Source organism: Paramisgurnus dabryanus, chromosome 12 (genome assembly GCF_030506205.2).
Source record: "Paramisgurnus dabryanus chromosome 12, PD_genome_1.1, whole genome shotgun sequence".
Classification (NCBI taxonomy): domain Eukaryota; kingdom Metazoa; phylum Chordata; class Actinopteri; order Cypriniformes; family Cobitidae; genus Paramisgurnus; species Paramisgurnus dabryanus.
Genome location: NC_133348.1, coordinates 8,136,798 through 8,157,573, shown reverse-complemented (window position 1 = coordinate 8,157,573; position 20,776 = coordinate 8,136,798). Strand labels below are relative to the sequence as shown.

General features: G+C 38.7%; 1 protein-coding gene and 1 long non-coding RNA gene across 2 annotated transcripts; both read left to right on the top strand.

Moving 5' to 3' along the window:
- Positions 1-6,898: 6,898 nt before the first annotated feature.
- Positions 6,899-7,918, top strand: LOC135737945 (trace amine-associated receptor 4-like). Its single transcript, XM_065255795.1, has one exon. The coding sequence runs from the start codon at positions 6,899-6,901 to the stop codon at positions 7,916-7,918; it is 1,020 nt and encodes a 339-aa protein (XP_065111867.1).
- A 5,706-nt stretch (positions 7,919-13,624) lies between these two features.
- LOC135738347 (uncharacterized) lies at positions 13,625-16,619 on the top strand. The gene is made up of 5 exons (XR_010528689.2): positions 13,625-14,719; positions 15,042-15,139; positions 15,280-15,365; positions 15,451-15,566; positions 15,705-16,619. It is a non-coding gene; the product is annotated as an uncharacterized lncRNA (long non-coding RNA).
- The last annotated feature ends 4,157 nt before the right edge of the window (positions 16,620-20,776 follow it).

The window sequence follows — 20,776 nt, the reverse complement described above, 5'->3', positions numbered from 1 at the left end:
AAGTATCTTTGCAGGTGCATGTCAACTTATTCCACTAACCCAAACCTCTTCCCTAACCCCAACCCTTACAGTCTACTAATGCACTAATGACAGTTAGTTGACATGTAGTTGCAAATTATTGAAAGTTAGTTGACATGTAGTTGCAAAGTTATTTATAGTTAGTAGAATGTCTAAAGTGGACTATCAAAATAAAGTGTAACCAATTCATCAATAAGGGAGTGATCCAATATGTCCTGGGCAGGAACCCAACTTCTCTCCTCAGGACCGTAACCTTCCCAATCCACCAAGTACTGAAATCCGCGTCCCCTCCGTCTAGAGTCCAGAATACGATTGATCGAATAGGTTGGTTCCCCATCTACGAGACGAGGCGGGGGGGGGGAACCGGGACAGGCGTATTAAGAGGAGATCTAAATACGGGTTAAATTTTGGAAATGTGAAAAACCGGATGAATACGTCTGTACACAGGGGGTAGGTTAAGGCGGACTGTTACTGGGTTAATGATTTTAGCAACAGAGAAAGGGCCAATCAATTTGGGAGTCAACTTATTCGAGACGGAACGCATCGGAATATTCTGAGTAGAAAGCCACACTTTTTGACCCACGACGTAAACGGGAGGCTTTGACCGGTGGCGGTCAGCCTTAGCCTTGGTGCGCTGTCTCGCTTGGAGTATAGCCTCGCGTGCTCTACTCCAAGTGCGACGACACCTCTGGACAAAAGCGTGTGCGGAGGGAACCGCGACCTCAGACTCCAGGCTGGGAAATAAAGGTGGTTGGTACCCTAAGCTACACTTAAACAGAGATAGGCCCGTGGCTGACACTGGTAATGAATTGTGTGTGTACTCCACCATAGAGAGTTGTTGGCTCCAGGAGGAAGGATTTTTGGAAGCCAAACATCGCAACACTCTTTCCACGTCCTGATTGGCTCGCTCGGTTTGGCAATTGGTTTGAGGATGAAACCCCGAAGACAGACTAACCGTAGCCCCTAGCAACCTGCAGAACTCTTGCCAAAATTTGGATATGAATTGGGGACCCTATCGGAGACCACGTCTATCGGGAGGCCATGTAACCGGAATACGTGATCAACGATAGCGACCGCTGTCTCCTTGGCTGAAGGCAATTTGGGCAAGGAAATAAAATGTGCCGCCTTCGAGAATCGGTCCACTACGGTTAAAATCACCGTATTGCCCTGGGAGGGTTGGAGGGCGGTTATAAAATGGAGCGAAACATGGGATCAGGGTCTCGAAGGGACCGGCAGCGGTCTGAGTAACCCATCGGGAGGACGATTAGATGACTTACCCACAGCACAAACCGAACAAGCCAACACAAAATCGTGTGTGTTGCCAGCCATTCCTGGCCACCAAAATTGTTGCTTAACCAAAAATTTGGTTCGATCTCCCATGAGAGCGTGGAGATGAATAGAGTCTCCGGTAAAATAGGCTCGGGAGTGGCAACACGATCGGAACGCTCAAAAATACGGGATAAAGCATCAGGTTTGGTGTTCTTTGAACCCGGACGGTAGGACAAAGTGAAATCGAAACGACCGAATAATAAAGCCCACCGAGCCTTCCTAGAGTTCAAACGTTTGGCAGATTTAATGTATTCTAAGTTCTTGTGATCAGTGTAAACTATGAAGGGCACAGCCGACCCCTCTAGCCAATGACGCAATTCTTCCAGTGCTAGTTTAACTGCCAACAACTCCCAATTACCAATGTCATAATTACGTTCAGCAGGCGATAATCGATGAGCTGGTGTTTACGATCAGGGGCGACGAGAATCGGGGCTGAAACGAAGCAGCCTTTCAGTTTGGAGAATGCAGTCTGAGCTGCATCCGACCACCTGAACGCCGTACTAGGGGAGGTCAAGGCGGTCAGAGGTGCGGCTAGTTGTCTGAAATTGCGAATAAAACGCGGTAAAAATTGGCGAACCCCAGAAATCTCTGCAGGGCCTTGCGAAACTCTGAAGATGGTCAATCAACCACAGCCTTAACCTTTTCCGGATCCATACGGACCCCCTCAGTCGAAATGATGTGCCCTTAAAAGGAAACAGACTGTGCATGAAAATCGCATTTCTCCGCCTTGACAAAAAACCCATTCTCTAGCAATCTGAGAAGCACTCGTCGTACGTGTTGCACATGTTCCTGGAGAGATGCAGAAAAAATCAGTATGTCATCCAAGTAGACATACAGAAAATGATCGACCATGTCTCGCAACACGTCATTAACGAGTGCTTGGAAAACCGCGAGCGAGTTAGATAATCCGAAAGGCATCACGCAGTACTCAAAATGGCCTCTAGGGGTGTTAAAGGCAGTTTTCCATTCATCCCCCTTCCTTATGCGGACCAAATTATAAGCATTACGTAAATCCAATTTTGTGAAGACGGAGGCTCCTTGCAACCTCTCGAAGGCTGAAGACATTAGCAGCGAAGAATAAGTATTCTTTACCGTAATGTTATTCAACCCCCAGTAATCAATGCAAGGACGCAAGGATCAATCCTTCTTACCAACAAAAAAGAACCCCGCCCCCGCTGGAGAAGAGGAAGGGCGAATGAACCCCGTTGCTAGAGAATCAGAAATATACTTCTCCATGGCCTCCATCTCAGGAACAGAAAGAGAGTAAAGTTTGCCTTTAGGCGGAGACGTACCTGGCAATAAATCTATGGCACAGTCATAGGGACGGTATGGAGGCAGAGAAGCAGCCTTGGACTTACTGAACACTCCCTTCAGGTCGTGGTACTCAGCGGGCACGTTAGTTAAGTCCATCGTCTCCTCCTGAAACAAAGACGCAGAGACAGGTATACATGCAGAGACAAGACAAGACTTATGACAATCTTCACTCCAACCAGTGATAGTACCCAGTTTCCAGTTGACAGACGGGTTGTGTTTCAGCAGCCAGGGATGTCCGAGTACAACGGGAGCCAGAGGGAAAACCGTGACGTAAAACTGCAGAGTCTCAGAGTGATTGCCAGAAACACAGATGGTGATAGGGTCCGTGATATGAGTAATGACTGATAATTTACTTCCATTGAGAGCGAAAGGTGAAATGGGTTTGGAAAGAAAAGTCAATGGAACTTTGAGCTTACGTGCAAACTGATGGTCGCTTAAATTCCCCTCGGCTCCCGAATACGGCAGTGCATCACAGGTGAGATGTGTATTTAGCCACCGCAGCTTCGCCAGGAGAAGGGTAGATGTTAATGAGGTCTTAGTCGAAGAGATTCCGCCCGAAAGTAGCCCCAGATTTACTCCCGAGCGTTGCCTTTTACCGGGCACCGATGGAGTAAGTGCCCGGCCTCGCCGCAATAGAGGCAAAGACCCAGCGATCTGCGGCGAATCCTCTCTTCCCGGGAAAGCCGAGCTCTACCCACCTGCATGGGTTCCGGATCGGAAAGGGAGGAACCGGCCGCTGTCTCTCTCGAAGTCGAAGACCTTTCTTGATGAATGTTGGGTATAACCTCATCATCGTAAGCCGGAATCGTTCTCAAACGAATGTCTGCTCGAATGGCTGCATCCATCAAACCATTGAGAGAAGATTGGACCTCGCAATGCTGTAACTCCCGTTGCATGCGGCCGGTTAACCCATGCAGGAATATATCCCACTGCGCCTCTTCGTTCCAATGAGTATCCGCGGCCAGCGTACGAAATTCAATAGCATAATCCGAAACAGAGTGATTACCCTGTCGCAGATCAGCCAACTTCCTCGCTGCATCTCTTCCCACCGCGGAACGATCAAACACTTTCTTCATCATGGCAGAGAGGGTCTCAAAAGATTGAGTACACGGGTCACGATTTTCCCACACCCCTGTTCCCCAAAGCGCCGCCTTCCCTGTCAGTAGCGATAACACAAACCCCATTTGCTCTCTTCGGTCGTGTAGGTCTGGGGCTGGAGAAAGAAGTGAAGAGAACATTGTGATAGAAATGGTCTACAGAACTCAGGATCACCTGCGTATTTCTCAGGCGTAGACAGCTTCGGTTCCGGAAAGGAGACGCTCGCTGGTGGGGTAGGAGGAACAGACGGTGCGGGTGGCGCAGTGGGTAGCGGTAGCTGTTGAATCGCTTGGGTGAGCTCGGACACTTTGTCTGTCATGTCCTTCATCGCCCAGCTCAGTTCATCAATCCTGTTGTCTTGAGTGGTGAAACGATGTATAGCTGCTGTGATGAACTCCTCGAACCGAGCCGGGGATCCTTTTCCTGCTGCTTCCATAGTATGGCCAGATGATTCTGTGACGACAAGATGTGTAAAATAGGAGGCAAATGCAGGATAAAGTTTAACAGTTTATTAGAACAATGAAACAGATGATATGATGGAAAGTCCAATGACAGACAAAGGCTACCGTGGCAGATCCTGGTGCTCGTTGGTGAATTCAGAGTGACGGAGAAAAACCGGATACACAAACAGGCAGATATCCACGCGAAGACGAGACAACAGGAGCACACGAAGACTGAGAGACTCAAACTGGCACGTAGCGCAATCATCTGGCAGTGAGAGGAGAGAATGAGTGAGTATATATGCAGGCTTGGTAACTACCGCCAGCTGGAGTGAAACAATCAAGCACACCTGCACTCACTCAGATAATAGTGCTCAGACACGCACACACTCATGCTTTAGTCACACAGACAAACAAAACACTGAATGTCACGATAGACGTATCCTACTGTGACACATACTGTTCATATTATACACACCAATTCACATCTGTACAAAAACCACCGGGCTTAGATTGAAAAGCCTTAATTTAACTTTTTTTGCATTATTCCTTAATGCCAAAATTATTTATAAACCATTCACTTTTCTTTGGAATATATTTGTAATGAGAACAGTCATTTAGAAAATGAAAATGCTAGATGGGGCAGTGGCCCAAACCAAAAAGGGCACTAAGGGGGGTGGTACTATTATTATGGTTTTAATAAAGTATTATAAATATGATGTGTTATATTACTAGCATGTGATTATAATGGGAAATATAATAACAAGAATTAAAGTGTGACAATCTGCTAAATATTCAATATGATTTACCTGCTGGCTTGATGGAGCTTTGAATCCATGTTTGCAATGTTGATCTGCCTTTAGCAGCCTCTCTTTCCGTTCTCTGTCTTTATTTTATCAAGGCATTGGTGTTTTTGTCTACAAAGTGTGCCAACACAGCAAGTTTAGTGTTTATATTAACTTAGATCTGATCGGGAAGATTAAATCGATTGGACAAGCATTGTAACGTTAATTCTAAGAACGTGGATATTTTGTTGTTGTTTGCTTGCTAAGTTGTTGGCACTTTTTAGAACACCGACAGCAAATCATTACCGGAAGAAATACATAAACACACTTCCACATTACTATTTCTGTTGTTTAACAACTGATTTAATGTAATGAATCTACCTGTTAATGCAACGAACTTCGGAAACTGTCGTCTTCGCCTCCCAGGCAGAGAGTGGAAAAAGAGTTGCTGCGGAGCGGGCGGGAAAACACGAAGTGGATTACCGGAATCAGTGGATCTTTAGCGGAGCAGTAACAATAAAACAGCAAGATTTTTGGGCACCGTGTTTAATCTAGTCTATGTTCCGCGTTTTGCTCCTTTCCGCAAGTCTCTCATATTAAAAACGAACTAGACGCCCGCCTGAAAGGGTTTTTAAAATATGTATTTCATATTTAATAAAACTGTATAAATCATCACGCGGGGCGGATTGGACACCTTTGTGGGCCGTATGCCACAAATATAGCAATTGTAAGTTGCTTTGGATAAAAGCGTCAGCTAAATGAATAAATAAAACAATGGCACTGATATATTTTAATATGCTTTCAGTTAAAACAACTCAAACACGCATTTTAGTCTTGGACTACACTTAAACCCCCTACAGAAAAACTGCGCCTATATCTTTAGCAGTTTGTGTACATCGTTAAGATATTAACCTACATAATTAACATTAAAGGGTTGTTCACATTGTAATGATAAGTGTATAAGTATATGTTTAAAAACTGTGCATCGGATACAAATTAGCATTTGCATCGCACTATATAGTTTCTAACATACTGCGTTGGTTTAAAATATATTTATTTATGTATAATTATTAATAGATGAACTATACATTTATTATTTAAAAGGTGACCAATATTTTAATATTTAGTAAAGACATTTATATATCAAGCTCTGATGTTACAAGTACTAGGGTTGTTCCAGCGAACGACTTTTATTTTCTATTTTTGTTTGTGTTGGTTTTGGACTTGATTGCTCAAATCACCCCTTGTCGTTTCAAAGAATAGTGTGAGTATAAACAAAGCTTAAAGTGCCTGTAGCGGGGAGGCGTGTGGATATGCAGACACAAACAAATGCGCAGGGAATAATAAAACGGATGGAGTTGGACCCATAAAACAAAACAAAAAAAACGCAATTTACATGCGTGCATTGGACAGTGATGGGTGTAACGAATGATTCAATATTATATTAAGAATGTGGCATCCCTAGTAATTGTTATCAGCAAAATCACAGATATTATCTAAAATGTTTTGCCTGCACACCCTTATGCCCTACACATTTGTCCATGTACTTCCTAATATGTAGATCGCCACTACATATCTATAACCCCTCCATTATACCCCCATTGACCTTAAATTCAGAAAACACAGTTCAGTTTTTTATTGTAATCTCATGAGTCACAATGTTTGTGTAACAGTTAGTTACGTATACAGCTTGGGGGGTTGAGACCTGACCTGAACTGTATATATGAACACATCTGAGCTATATCACGTTCATTTAGGAAGTTAGATTGTAGAGACATGTACTGTATTTATGTTCACGGTTTTTTTTTAGATATTTGCCTTAACCATGTTGTAAAATCTAGAATGATTTTGTTTAAACTTTGGGTTATAATTGTCTGTTCATTTTCAATTACTAAGGAAGTCCACTCAGACGCGATGTCTTTCAATGAGACTGAAGATATTCTTCTGTGTTATCCTTTACATCCAGACTCTTGTCCTAGAGCTCATCGTCTCACTGTTGTTAAAGTGGCAATGTACGCTTTCATTTCACTCATGATCCTCATGACAGTTTTTGGGAATCTGCTGATCATCATCTCCATCTCTCACTTCAAACAGCTTCAGTCTCCAACTCATCTGATCATTCAGTCATTGGCTGTGTGTGACTGTCTGCTGGGTTCACTGGTGATGCCCTACAGTATGGTGCGATCTGTCGAGGGATGCTGGTTTTTGGGAGATGTTATTTGTAAAGTTCATTCTAGCTTTGACACAACCCTCTGTTTTTCTTCTTTAATACATCTTAGTTTAATATCTATTGATAGATACTGGGCCATCTGTGACCCTCTGAGGTACAAAATGAGGATCACAAACAACACTGTGACTGTATCAATCACTCTTACATGGATCTTTACATTTGTGTACAGCTTTTCTGTTGTGTTTTCAGGGGTAAATGCTGTTGGTCTTGAAGCTCTTATATTACAGATGTCTTGTTTTGGTGGCTGTGTTTTGTTTTTTAACAAAGAATGGGCACTTACTGGTGTAATCTTGTTATTTATTATTCCAGGAACTATAATGAGCTCTCTGTATATCATCATATTCAATGTTGTGAAAAAACACGCAAAGGTTTTGTCAGAGAAAGTGTCTGTGACCACCACAGGTGTTAACAGTCAAAGCTCTGCACACAGAGAAAGAAAAGCAGCTAAAACTCTGGCTCTTGTTATGGGCGTTTTCTTTATCTGCTGGATGCCTTATGTTATTGCTGCTGCTGTTGATCCTTTCTTAAGTTTTGTGACCCCAGCTGATGTTTTTGAGGCTTTATGTTGGTTTGCATATTTTAACTCCGCTTGTAATCCTTTGATCTATGGATTTTTTTATCCTCACTTTCAGAAGGCCTTTAAGACTCTCATATCCACTTATATCTGTGGATTCAATCATTCACATACTCTGACATTTGAATGAATACAGTTTCAAGATAAATAATAACCAGTGACTGAATAAATGTTGTGAAGCTGGTAGTTATATAATTCTTTATAATAAAGTTTATCATTCCCTTAATGTAGTTTCACATGCTACAGTTTATGTTTGATAAAATATTTGATGTTATTGAAAACATACAGTAAAAATTTGAGTCCCGAAACCTCAAGGCCTGTGCTGATCTCAATGGAAACATCGTACATATTAGATCAGTTTTTATAATAAACAGCAGAGTTTAAACAACACAAACTGTGGCAAATGTTTTTAAACTCGTCTTTTAATGTCCTGACATCAATGGTATGTTACTTGTGAAATGTTTAGAACATACGGCTAAAGTCGAACTAATTGTTGAAGAATTTCTGAATAAATGAACATTAGCCATTGTTCTCGTAAATTAATGTTTTTCAGAAGCCTTTGCAATGATTTAGTTTCCTGACATCCATCAATTGAACAGCATTTTCTCACATGGTGTGATATTCCTTAAGGGTTTGTTTGGCAAAAAGGGTGTGGGGCGGTTGACGGTGGAGACTGCTCTGGGTGGAGACTGAAGGCGGCGACTGTGATGTAGCAACTTTACGGAAGTACAAACAAACTGTTTTAACTCACAGCTACTTCAAGCAGGCTGTGTGCATTTAACTCTTAAATGACTGTTTTGAAACGTATATGGTACTTACATAGCCCCTAGACCTCAGTTATCATGAAAAAAGCCATACAATTTCAGATTTGACGATATGGGACCTTTAAATTACATCAAAATTACCAAAAAAATTAGATCTTTGTAAAAAAAACTTGATGACTGATTTTAAGTATTGTAATGTCACAGCTAATTAATGATGTAATTTTTAAAGTGTAGTGGTCATTCAGAATATCTACTAGGCATATCCAAGTCACAGTTTATATATAATTTGTTTTTCAATATCATTTAAAAATAACAGGTATCCATTTATGCACTAAAAGACATCCATAAGGATTTTTTTTATTTTCTTCAGGGAATAAATAAAAAAATTCTAACACAGTAGACTCTATTAAAAAAGTATGAATTTGACATTACAACTGTGGAGGACAGTTGTTTTTACAGGCAATTGACATGTTGGTGTTGGTTGATGTTAATTTTAAGCCCTGTGACACTATGAACTGTTAACTGTGAGAAGTTTTTTATTATGTTGTGTATATATATATACTCTCTCTCTCACGTCTTAAAGCTACAGTAACCTAATTAATCTCTGAATAAAATTACTCTCTGTTCTTGACTAAGGAACTGTTATTCCTCATACAAATGCATTGTATTCATACAGTAAAGACGTGAAGTGTTTTTTTTCCATTATTTTCTTCATTATGCAGAAGAAATATTTGGACACTTTGAGCTCCCCATGAGGAAACAAGCTTATAAATCAAACATTTATATAGCATTTACATTTACATTTAATCATTTAGCAGTCGTTTTGTCCAAAGCAACGTACAAATGAGGTAACAATAGACGCAATTAGAGCAACACAAGAACAGCAATACATAAGTGCACTGGAAGTCTTATCTAGTCTAACACAGTTTACATAGTCAAGGGTTAGTTAGTATTTATTTATTTTTAGACAAAGAATGTAAAGATAAGGATATAAAAAAGAAGAGATATTAGCAAGTTAGGTGTTGGCGGAAGATATTGGTTTTTAGTTGATTCTTAAAGACTGCTAGAGAGTATGCAGTTGATGCAACCGGTAGATCATTCCTAGCATGGCTAGCCGTTTATTGGGCGTTACGAATAGGGCTGTCACTTTTTATTCGATATTCGAATATGCATTTGAACATGACGTGACATATCCCTATTCGAACTATAAATAAACCATCCGGTTTTTAAAATGCCATGTGTGGCGAATTTTTTACAGTAACACCTCGTAATAGGAAGGAGGCTGAGAGTGAGACAGACGGCAACTGTGCGCAAGAGAGGGAATCAAATTGGACCAACATGAACCTAATGTGCATGTCAAGATAGAAATATAGTTTGTATATAAAATGACATTATTGTTTATAGTGTTAAATATTATAGCAGAATAAAAAGCTTGTGTTAATACGTTTGCATTATGAAATTAGCATGTATGAAGATAATTTCATCATGTTTACAATGCAGTGTAAACTTTATATTAACCCTCTGGGGTCCGACCATTTTGGGACACTGTCAGAGGTTCTGACATGCTCTTACATTTGGTATTTTTCAGTTGCTTTAAAACATAATAATGGCAAGTGTCTCATACCACTGTGTTCAGCACAAACTGGGCTAAAATATTATATGAGCTACATGTATGAACATTAGTGTTGGGCGATATGCCCCATTTTGAGATCGTCCTATCGTCAGCCTGTGAGATCGGCGATACACGATAGTATCGGGGGGCGGGGCAGTAGTTTACTCTTTTATTTATTTGTTCATTTATGACAAGACTTGATTGGTGGAAAAAAGAACAAGAGCAACATCGTCATGAATGCATCTTTCTTAAAACTGATGCCATTAATCCGAGCGAGTCATTAAAGCCCAGACGCTCTTTGCGTGCCAGAGAGCGAGAACAGGACACGCGCTGGTTTTAACCCTCTGCGTGTTAACAACCTCTCTAGTGCAAGGAAATGTCAGAGATAGGGCTGCTCAATTATGGGAAAAATCATAATCCTGATTATTTAATGACTGTAAAAACATGCACCTGCGCGCACACACACGCAGCGCACATACAAATAATTAAATGCATTTGTTTAGTGCTGTTGCAGAAGGCTACACGTGTCAAGCAGTGGTGCTCTCAGAGGTGCCTTTTTAAACACACTGGTCCAGCGGAACGCGATCATATTTTAAACACGAGGGATGTATTGCTAAAACTCATTGAAATGCATATCATAAACAGGATTACTATCTGACTTCAAGTTCAGACAGAGCGCAGCTCTCTGCACGTACGTGAGAGTGACGCCAATATGCAGCGGGTTATATTTTAAACAAAAGGAATAGTTTGCCTCAGCTCGCATGAAACGCATTAAACCGCACAATACATAAGGATTACTACTTTAGTTTATGTTTAGATTTCGGACAGATGCAAGAGCGCGCGCATGTGAGACAGAGAGAACGCGCTGGATTTAGGTGCTAGAACGAGTCTGAGACGCGCGCATTAAGTCCATCTGGGTGCAAGAAGGAATTCTCTCTCTACAAGCTCTCCGCGTAAAGTGAAGCACAAACCCTCGTGCGAGGAAAAGCATGCAAAACTATGATGATGATAATAATAACAACCATTCGGCAACTATCGTCATGACTATCGCCATGAAAGCCTGCCATTGGCGATATGTTGGACGATCGTCGATACACGATACTATCGTACGGTGGCCGACAGGGGTCGCTGCACTGCAACGAAAGAAAACACATGCAAATAGATAAAACACCAGCAAATAGAGAAAACATCTTCATCAGTTTGACAACACATATGCTGCAAATATCGCAACACATCCAAATACAGAAATGCGTTGCAAATTCTTACAACACGAACAAAATCAGAAATGCGTTCCAAATATCACAACACAACAATAAAAGAAACGCGTTCCAAATCTCATAACATGAACAATAGCAGAAACGCGTTCCAAATCTCACAACACAACGGAAGTGTTTCAGGGGGGTCACAAAAAGTGATGCACCGGTCTGAGAAGTGTTTTCGGTTTACATTCCATTCGTCCGTGGAGCTTTTGTGAGTTTACATCGATCAAATGTAAGTTTTTCTTGTTTATTTTAATATCCTAAATGCATATTAGCCTTTCCATTATTATTAGCCTATAGACTCAAATAATTTGACGAAATACATAATAAACTGTGAAACGTTGTGTTAGCTGGCTTAGTTACACAAATATCACTAGATGGTGTTCTAGGAGAACAATAATAAATACCACATTCTTCATTAAAACAAGTAAAAATAACGTGTGTGTGTACACACACGCGTGTTTCTATGGGAGGTTTTTGTGCTAATAATAGCTTATTGAACGTCTAACCAAACGTCTTGTGTGTGTGTGTGTGTGTGTGTGTGTGTGTGTGTGTGTGTGTGTGTGTGTGTGTGTGTGTGTGTGTGTGTGTGTGTGTGTGTGTGTTTATTTTCAGGCAGCAAACATACTGTGTATACCTATATACAATAGTGTTAATTCAAGTTGTTTTTCATATTTAATTTACACATTTATCAGTTTTATATAATCTCTTTTATTATGTCTCAAACTTGTTTATTTTATATTGTGTGTGCTATGTGATTTTACGAATAGTTAACATAATTATTCTGTATTTTGTCTTTTTATTCTTCTAGGAAAGCTAAAGGACCTGCTATTACATTGAGAGCATCCCGACCAGATGCATAGTGTGATATGGTAGCATGATAGAAATGAACTGCCAGAGCCTGTAGAGAGGGATAAAGTCTACTGAGAGGAACACAACTGCCTTCCTTTACACATTTTACAAACTAACGCACCAAAATTAACCAGAGTTTTGTTAGGTAGCTTTAAATTTAAGCTTGGGTCAGACTGGTCTATCATTGTATCTATTCCAGAGCAAGATTTCTACTGCAAACTAAATATAAATTAAATTGTATTAAAAAAAACATTTGTTTACTAGCTTAAAACAACATAACATATAACAAAAAACACATTTTCTAGTTGTAACACAATTTTAAGTTAAAGTTAAGCATCAGTGCCATAATTTGTATTTTTCATTAGGAACAGCTTATGTTTTGTAGCTCAACTTCTGACAGTTTTGGATGCTGGTAGGTCATAATCTGGTCATACAGAATTACAATGTTAATGTTAATCTGAGTTAATCTTTATAGACCACTGCATTGTATTTCATGTCATATTAGCGGCATATGAAGATGCATAAATTGGATTGACATTAAACATCTTGTTCAAAGATTCCTCTCCTGATTTTCTTACTGGAATCTGGTCCATATTTAGCCACCTCAACCAGCTAAACCTTAAGGGCCAGATTTACTAAACAGGGCAAATTAGCGCATGAGCGCAATTCCAAAAATGCGCTGATGGGAGTGGTGATATCTGCGGGTTATTTACTAAAAAAGCGCTAATTAAATAACACAGGCGCAACAGCTGATTTCCATAATGACCAACCAATCTACTAAGAGCAGCGCAAATTAGCGCATGGTTGCAAATAAGCAGAGATGATGCTCCTGCAGGTGCATGTGATATACAGGCCGTTAAATAAAGGCAGAGAGACGCGTGAACTTATCTGGTAAAATGATCCTGGAAATCCTCTCCCTTCTACCATGCAGTCTCTGATTTCTGCGATGTCTCCTCCTAGCAACAACAATTGCAGCTATTTCGAGCGCAAAATGATTTAAGACATGCTTTTTTTCGGCGTTAAATAGACGCGCAAATGCCATACATAACACATGCGCAAACATTAGTAAATCGCGTTGCGTGAATCATTTAAATAGTCTCCTCCCAAAATGTTTGCGTCTGAAAGGGAAACTCCTAGAAATGCATATGCAATCAGGTCAGTCGCAAAAAGAACTAGACCACACCTTTTCAGCGCTAATGATCCACTGCGCGTCTTTAGTAAATTCCGACATCGCTATTTACCGCCAAAATGATGGTTTACGCTGGCGCAAGCGCTTAGTTAATCTGGCCCTAAATGTAGTGAAGTTAACTACAACCAGAACATCAATCTTATCACTTTGACATGTACACAGCAAAATCACCAGTGTTAAATTTTCAGGGATGGTGTTAAATACACAGTGTTGATGCTGTTTTAACACTATCTGGTAATAAAATAACACTGCCATTGCTAGGCCAGTGTTATATTCATGACAGTGTCAGTGTAAAACAAGGGTGTTATCAGATTTCACTCTGAGCGGTGTAAATCAAGCCACGCCTCCACTAAACATATCCTGTCAGGGATTTTACCGCCATTTTCTTTCACAGGAGGACTGAAGAGATCAGGTAAATCAGTCTCATAATATTCACATGGTTTGGCTAAATTAAACTGTTATTTCTCTGTCTGACTCTACGCAGCCATATGCCAAAAAACCTAAATAAGATATTTTTCCCATTTTATTTCCCCTTTGTTCGTTATTTGGTTCAGTTTAATCAGAGCTACCTTGTGTTACGTTGTTCCCTTGTTAGTTTAGTATAAAGTTAAACTGCTAGCTAAAAGTTTAAAACCAAGAAGGATAATATTAACAGGAGATATGAACGAAAGAATTGAACCATGATAAAACGCGACATGCACTACAAATTGAAGGTATGAAATTAAGTTAAATGAAAGCTCGTTTATTCACCATATGATGCTCATTATAAGGTAATCATATAGGCTAGATACCGTGAGTTAACGAGGTCGTTTACATGCACGTGAGTGCACGGATATCGGTTAATTATTCAAATTACTGAAAAACGCGGAGAAAACCGCAACCGCATCGTCATGTGTTTTTCTAAGATGTATGCAAACAGGGGAAATATCGCCAAACCAACAATTAATTTGACCAAAACCTCACAATATATCATCATTTGTATGCACAGATTGGATGCATTGTGTGTTGTAAGCTTTTCGTGGCGCTAGATGTCAGACAGATGCAAATGGCAAATACATACGAAAGTGTAAAACGTGTATGGCGAACATTTGTTTTTTCTGTCATTATAGATGCTAGTTTGGTGAAAGTTCACACTGAGTGCTTCAAATCATTCAAAAGAGATGCTGTTTTTAGGGCAGTTTATTAAAGAAGACCTGACATGGATGACTTCCAATGAGAAACGACTGCTAATACTTATATAAATTCATTACAGAAGGTAAGTTTATATATTTATACATATAAATCATTTTATTTGACATAACTGAACAGTTAACCAATCTTTTTAGTATATGTAGTTTTGTACATATTATTATTATTATTATTAATCTGGAAAGAATCTAACATGACCTGATGCCAACTTTAATAAAAATATATTATCTTCTCATACATCGTTTTGCTATTGATGTCATATTAAATAGCAATCAAATTGATTACTATTTTGAAAATGTATAAATGAAGATTCATATTGTCTTGAGTGCTGTTTTTAATATAAAAAGAATGTTGAGTTTTCAGAGTCTTTATTGTCATTTTTGTGATAGGACCCTACCAGACTATATTTGAATACGGCATACCCATGAATTCTGGAACTGTTATTCCTTAACCCAGTTTGGAGGATCAGAGCTTACCAACTAGTTATGTGAGTACACACAGTACATTTGTACTGTACACTGTCTCTAACATGATTTATTATACTGAGATGATTTTGATTCAAATAATGGTTAAAACTGGACCCTTTTTGGTATTTTCTTGACTCTTTTTGTCTTTGAAAATCTGCAGAAATATGCTAAGGTGATGTATTGCAAAATAGCCAACATACAACAATATGGATGACCCTCTGTCTGGTCAACAGGAGTTTAAATATGGTAAGTGTACAGTACATGGGTTTGCTACTTTTACGGTTTTAAAGTTTAACTGTATACTCATGGTGTTTAAATTCTGTTTTGCTAGGACGGGACAGTGATGTGGCAGCTCTTCCCTGGCTCATTCACCTCTTGCCTTTCATTTGTGAAAGGAAGAAAGAAGAAAGAGGGTCAATGTGCAACTGAAGCTACTGATTGTGCTGTGTAAGTTTTTTAGTATTTTGTTCTAGTTATTTATTCAGCAGTTAGTTTGCTTGCATTGTTCACCCCATTATAAATGCATACAAGTTCATAAATACACATCAAATACATTCATCAAATACACTCTTTTAAAACACTTAGGTGATGAGCATCAATCCATGCTTTGAGGGGGATGGATCAGCACAGCCCTGCCTGCACTGCGTTGGGAACAGAAGTTGCATCCAGAATTTTTGCATCATTCTGGACCAAAAAGCCATTCCCTCCATGATGAAGACCACTGATGCAGCCTTCCGCTACATCATGAGTAAAACAACTACAGAACTAAATACCAGGTTGGAACGTATTTAAGAAAAATGAAATGTCTTTTGAATTGAAATGTCTGTTTTGTTATGGAAAAATCTTTAGTATTGTGAAGGATAAGCATTTCTGCCTGCCAGTAAGGTAATTGCAGTGTATTTTAATGTTCAAGTTTTGAGTAGGGTGGCTAATTGTTTTTAAACATTTGATTTATTAAAGACCTTATAATAAGTGGTTTTCATGTCACTGCGCTGTGGTATAAGATAACTTTCATTATTCCATACTGTATTCTGTTTCTAATTGTAGCTGAGGTATTTAAATAAGCAGTGTTAAATGCAAAGTGTTGTGTGTATCAATGTAAATATTAAATGTGATGTACTTTAATAAAAAGAGGTTTTGCAATATTTCTTGTCATTTGTCTTTTATAGAAACAACCCATTAGCAACAAAAGTGGCTATTAATCAGTATTTTAACACTTAACATTGTTGAATTCACATTACACTGGTGTTGACTTTAAATTAGGAGTGTTAATTTTTAACACTGTATTTCTGTGCCAACACCAGTGTAGTGTGGAAACAACAATGAATAGTGTTGAACAAAGTGTAAAATTTAACAATATTGAGTGTTAAATTAACATATAATGAGTGTTGTTAAATTAACACTACACTTTTGACTAAATTAACACAGTGTAGTGTGGACACATATACACACTTTTCCAGTGTTAAATTTGACACCCTGGGTGTTATTTTAACACCAGTGATTTTGCTGTGTACTGTATGACTTTTATTTGAATGAATAATACAGTTACTATAACATCTTACAATGTTGATACTTCTTTTTAGTTCCTGCTTAGAACTTCTCGTAAAGGACAATGCTGTTAATAAACTTGCAGTAAAGCTGATTGTTTGCCTATTTGTTTACAAATACCATGGCTATATGTATATACAGTAACACAACTGTTTCTTTTCTATCATCCTTGGTAGGTTGTTATTTTCTATTTTTATCAAATTACTTACATTTTAAGATTATAAATCTTGATGTTTCCTTTTCTTCCCTAAAATGAAAGAGTGTTTTTTAAGGAATTAAAGAAATTATTTTAAATATTCTCTCTTGAATATGCAAATGAAAATGCATTTGAAGTTTAAAGCCTTTATTTTCATATGTATAGATACCTGTACAATGACATTCTTCCTTTTTATTGCCACATTACATTAAACTGTGATTGTCATTAAAATAATAAAGTGTTTATATATATATACATAGATAGATAGATAGATAGATAGATAGATAGATAGATAGATAGATAGATAGATATAAAGACAATATATGTTGTCTGTGCAGTGTAAGTGTGACATGCTTGCCAAGTATGCAGCGCATACTCAAAATGTGACCTCTGCAGTACCCATCCCAGTAAGTGGTGAACACACATGGAGCAGTGGGCAGCTATTCCTTCAGTGCCCGGGGAGCAATTGGGTTTAAGGTGCCTTGTTCAAGGACATCACAGTCGCAACCTGCCGGCAGAGACGGAAAGTCGAACTGGCAACTTTCGGGTTACAAGTCCAACCCTCTAACCACTAGGCTATGACTATGTGTTTCAAAACCTGCAGTATTGAACTAATGTTTGTGTAGAGATTAAAATAATGACAGTGATATTGGGGTCAATTAATGTTTTTGGCTGCTGGATAAAACTGTTCCTCAATCTTTACGTCCTGTAGCTTACACTTCTGTATGTATTGCCAGAGGATGTAGGTGGAAACAGGTTGGTATAAGTGGGCATTTTAACAATGGAACCGGCTCCTTTCTGTACTGGTAGACCTGCAGGAAGGCAGTTGTGTTCCTCTCAGTAGACTTAATCCCTCTCTACAGGCTCTGGCAGTTCATTTCTATCATGCTACCATATCACACTATGCATCTGCTGAGGATGCTCTCAATGTAATAGCAGGTCCTTTAGCTTTCCTAGAAGAATAAAAAGACAAAATACAGAATAATTATGTTAACTATTCGTAAAATCACATAGCACACAATATAAATTAAACAAGTTTGAAGCATAATAAAAGAGTTTATAAAAGAGATTATATAAAACTGAAAAATGTGTAAATAAAATATGAAAAACAACTTGAATTAACACTATTGTATATAGTTATAAACAGTATGTTTTCTGCCTGAAAATAACACACACACACACACAAGACATTTGGTTAGACGTTCAATAAGCTATTATTAGCACAAAAACCTCCCATAGAAACACGCGTGTACACACACACACACACGTTATTTTTACTTGTTTTAATGAAGAATGTGGTATTTATTATTGTTCTCCTAGAACACTATCTAGTGATATTTGTGTAACTAAGCCAGCTAACACAACGTTTCACAGTTTATTATGTATTTTGTCAAATTATTTGAGTCTATAGGCTAATAATAATGGAAAGGCTAAAATGCATTTAGGATATTAAAATAAACAAGAAAAACTTACATTTGATCGATGTAAACTCACAAAAGCTCCACGGACGAATGGAATGTAAACCGAAAACACTTCTCAGACCGGTGCATCACTTTTTGTGACCCCCCTGAAACACTTCCGTTGTGTTGTGAGATTTGGAACGCGTTTCTGCTATTGTTCGTGTTATGAGATTTGGAACGCGTTTCTTTTATTGTTGTGTTGTGAGATTTGGAACGCGTTTCTGTTTTTGTTCGTGTTGTAAGAATTTGCAACGCATTTCTGTATTTGGATGTGTTGCGATATTTGCAGCGTATGTGTTGTCAAACTGATGAAGATGTTTTCTCTATTTGCTGGTGTTTTATCTATTTGCATGTGTTTTCTTTCGTTGCAAGGCAGTGACCCCTGACGGGCACCGTACTATCGTCTATCGGCACAACACTAATGTACATGTTTGTATTTTTGAGAGAAAAATGTTGATGCGTGGTTTTTAAAAAAGCAAACATTTTAAGTCACTGATATAAGTCCACAAAACCCATACTAAACATGTTTTAACAAGACTTTCCTAAACAGAATCTAGTAGTCTAGAGTTTTTTCTTTAAAATGATATGAAAATCATCCTGCCTACTCATTCACATAAACCAATATATTGATTTAGAAATTGTAAGACACTTTTTGTTTAGAGGGGGCATATGCGAGAAGGATTGATTGACAGCTAGCAAACAAAGCCTCGCATAATGAGCTGCATAATGAGGCAGGAGGGAACTACAGTAAAGAATGTGAGGACAAATGTATACATGTCTGTTTGAGGTTTATTAAGAAGTTAACAATATAATCAAAATAGAAATGAAGGTCAGTAGGACATTTTCAGTTTATTTGGGAACACACCCTATTCAAAAACTTAACTTGTAAAAGAAACTGATAAACAACACAGCTGTAAACTTTATGTGGCTAATGTTACCATATAACTTTATGTCCAAAAGGTGTGAATATGTTTTTACACTTCATAGTTTTGTACTGATGAGAGGGATGCAGACCTGTAAAAGAGTTATGAACAGCTGTTTGCATAAATTGTCCACAGAAATACCCCTACATACATAACTGATGGGTAAATGATAGCACTATATTCAGATAAACTATCATGCACATAAACTAAATTAGTATCTCAGATAAACATCTGCAATGATTAGTTATATAAAAAGCTGTTTTCAGATGACTGTTTTCAGATGCCCATCCCCTTATCGTCTAGCTTCTGTTTTAAACGCGTTTCTGTAAGCGAGGATGAACTTTAAAAACACATCGCATATGTCCATGTGCGCAAGCTTGCGTCTCCGTGGAAACAACGCGGCGCTCATAATAAAACGGTGTCGTGTGTAAAGCGCAATGTATGGAATGCATTGCATGTAAACAAAGTCATATTACAGCAGATCCCGCAGTGCAGCATTGCTCAATGTTGCCATGAAGGATACGAAAGTGAATAACTGTGTCTAACACTGTACAGCATCTAACAATGAAATCCGCCATTACGTGATCACGCGCGTACTCGTTTGTAAACAATGCGAAAGTTTTTCAATCCGAAGCGTGCAGTCTGCTAAGGTTGCGTATGTAGGCTGAACTGCATAAGCCATAACATATTACATGATAGCAAATATAAATGAAGACAAATGACTTACAGTTTCTTCAGGAATGTACACTAATTAAAGAGGACCCTTCAGAGTTTCAAATGATGTCAAACACGTATGTCTTTGATTCTTAATGATGGAGTATTTTAAGTTGATTCTGCTATGATAAGGAGAAAACACGTCAAAATGCGTCCCTGCGTTTTTGGACCCCTGGGGGTTAAACAACAACAGCATTTGTCATGTAAACGGATTTTAAATGATAATGTGCTGACTGTCAGTGTCAAGTGAGATCTGCTTAACTCAGCGGTAAGTTTAATTTCATCTCAAATATGAAATGGTTTGCTCTCTCTATCATTAAAAACGGTCAAGCAAACAGCACGCGCAGAGATAATGCACTTGTCAATGACGTCTCACAAACGCGCGAGATAGTCTATGTATGTGTGCTTTTTGTCAATGAGATTTCTTCTCACAAACACGCTCAAGCACGGGATATGTGTGGTTATCAATGAAGGGCATTATATCCGCGGAATTCAGCTGAGTTTTCCGCCGAAATCTGCAGGCGCAGATTTCGTTTGGGCTTGGCTATATGCGTTACTCCTGCTGCTGTTTAAGTTGTCACCTGTTCTGAGTCATTGTTATTCATAAGTTGATAACCTGCTGTTTCAAACATTAAGTAAAAAAAGTAATGCAGACAGCCCCGTTCATGACTGTCACTGTTAATAAATTAAATCTCCATTACGTTTTTTTTTTTTTGATGCGCGCGGAGGCACCTAGATATTTGAATATATTTGGATACATTGCATGATATTTGATATCCGTTCTAATTAGATTTTTCTCAAGAGTGACAGCTCTAG

Excerpts from the sequence above, each read along its gene's own strand:
- LOC135737945 (XM_065255795.1), top strand. The coding sequence starts at position 6,899 with ATGTCTTTCAATGAGACTGAAGATATTCTTCTGTGTTATCCTTTACAT.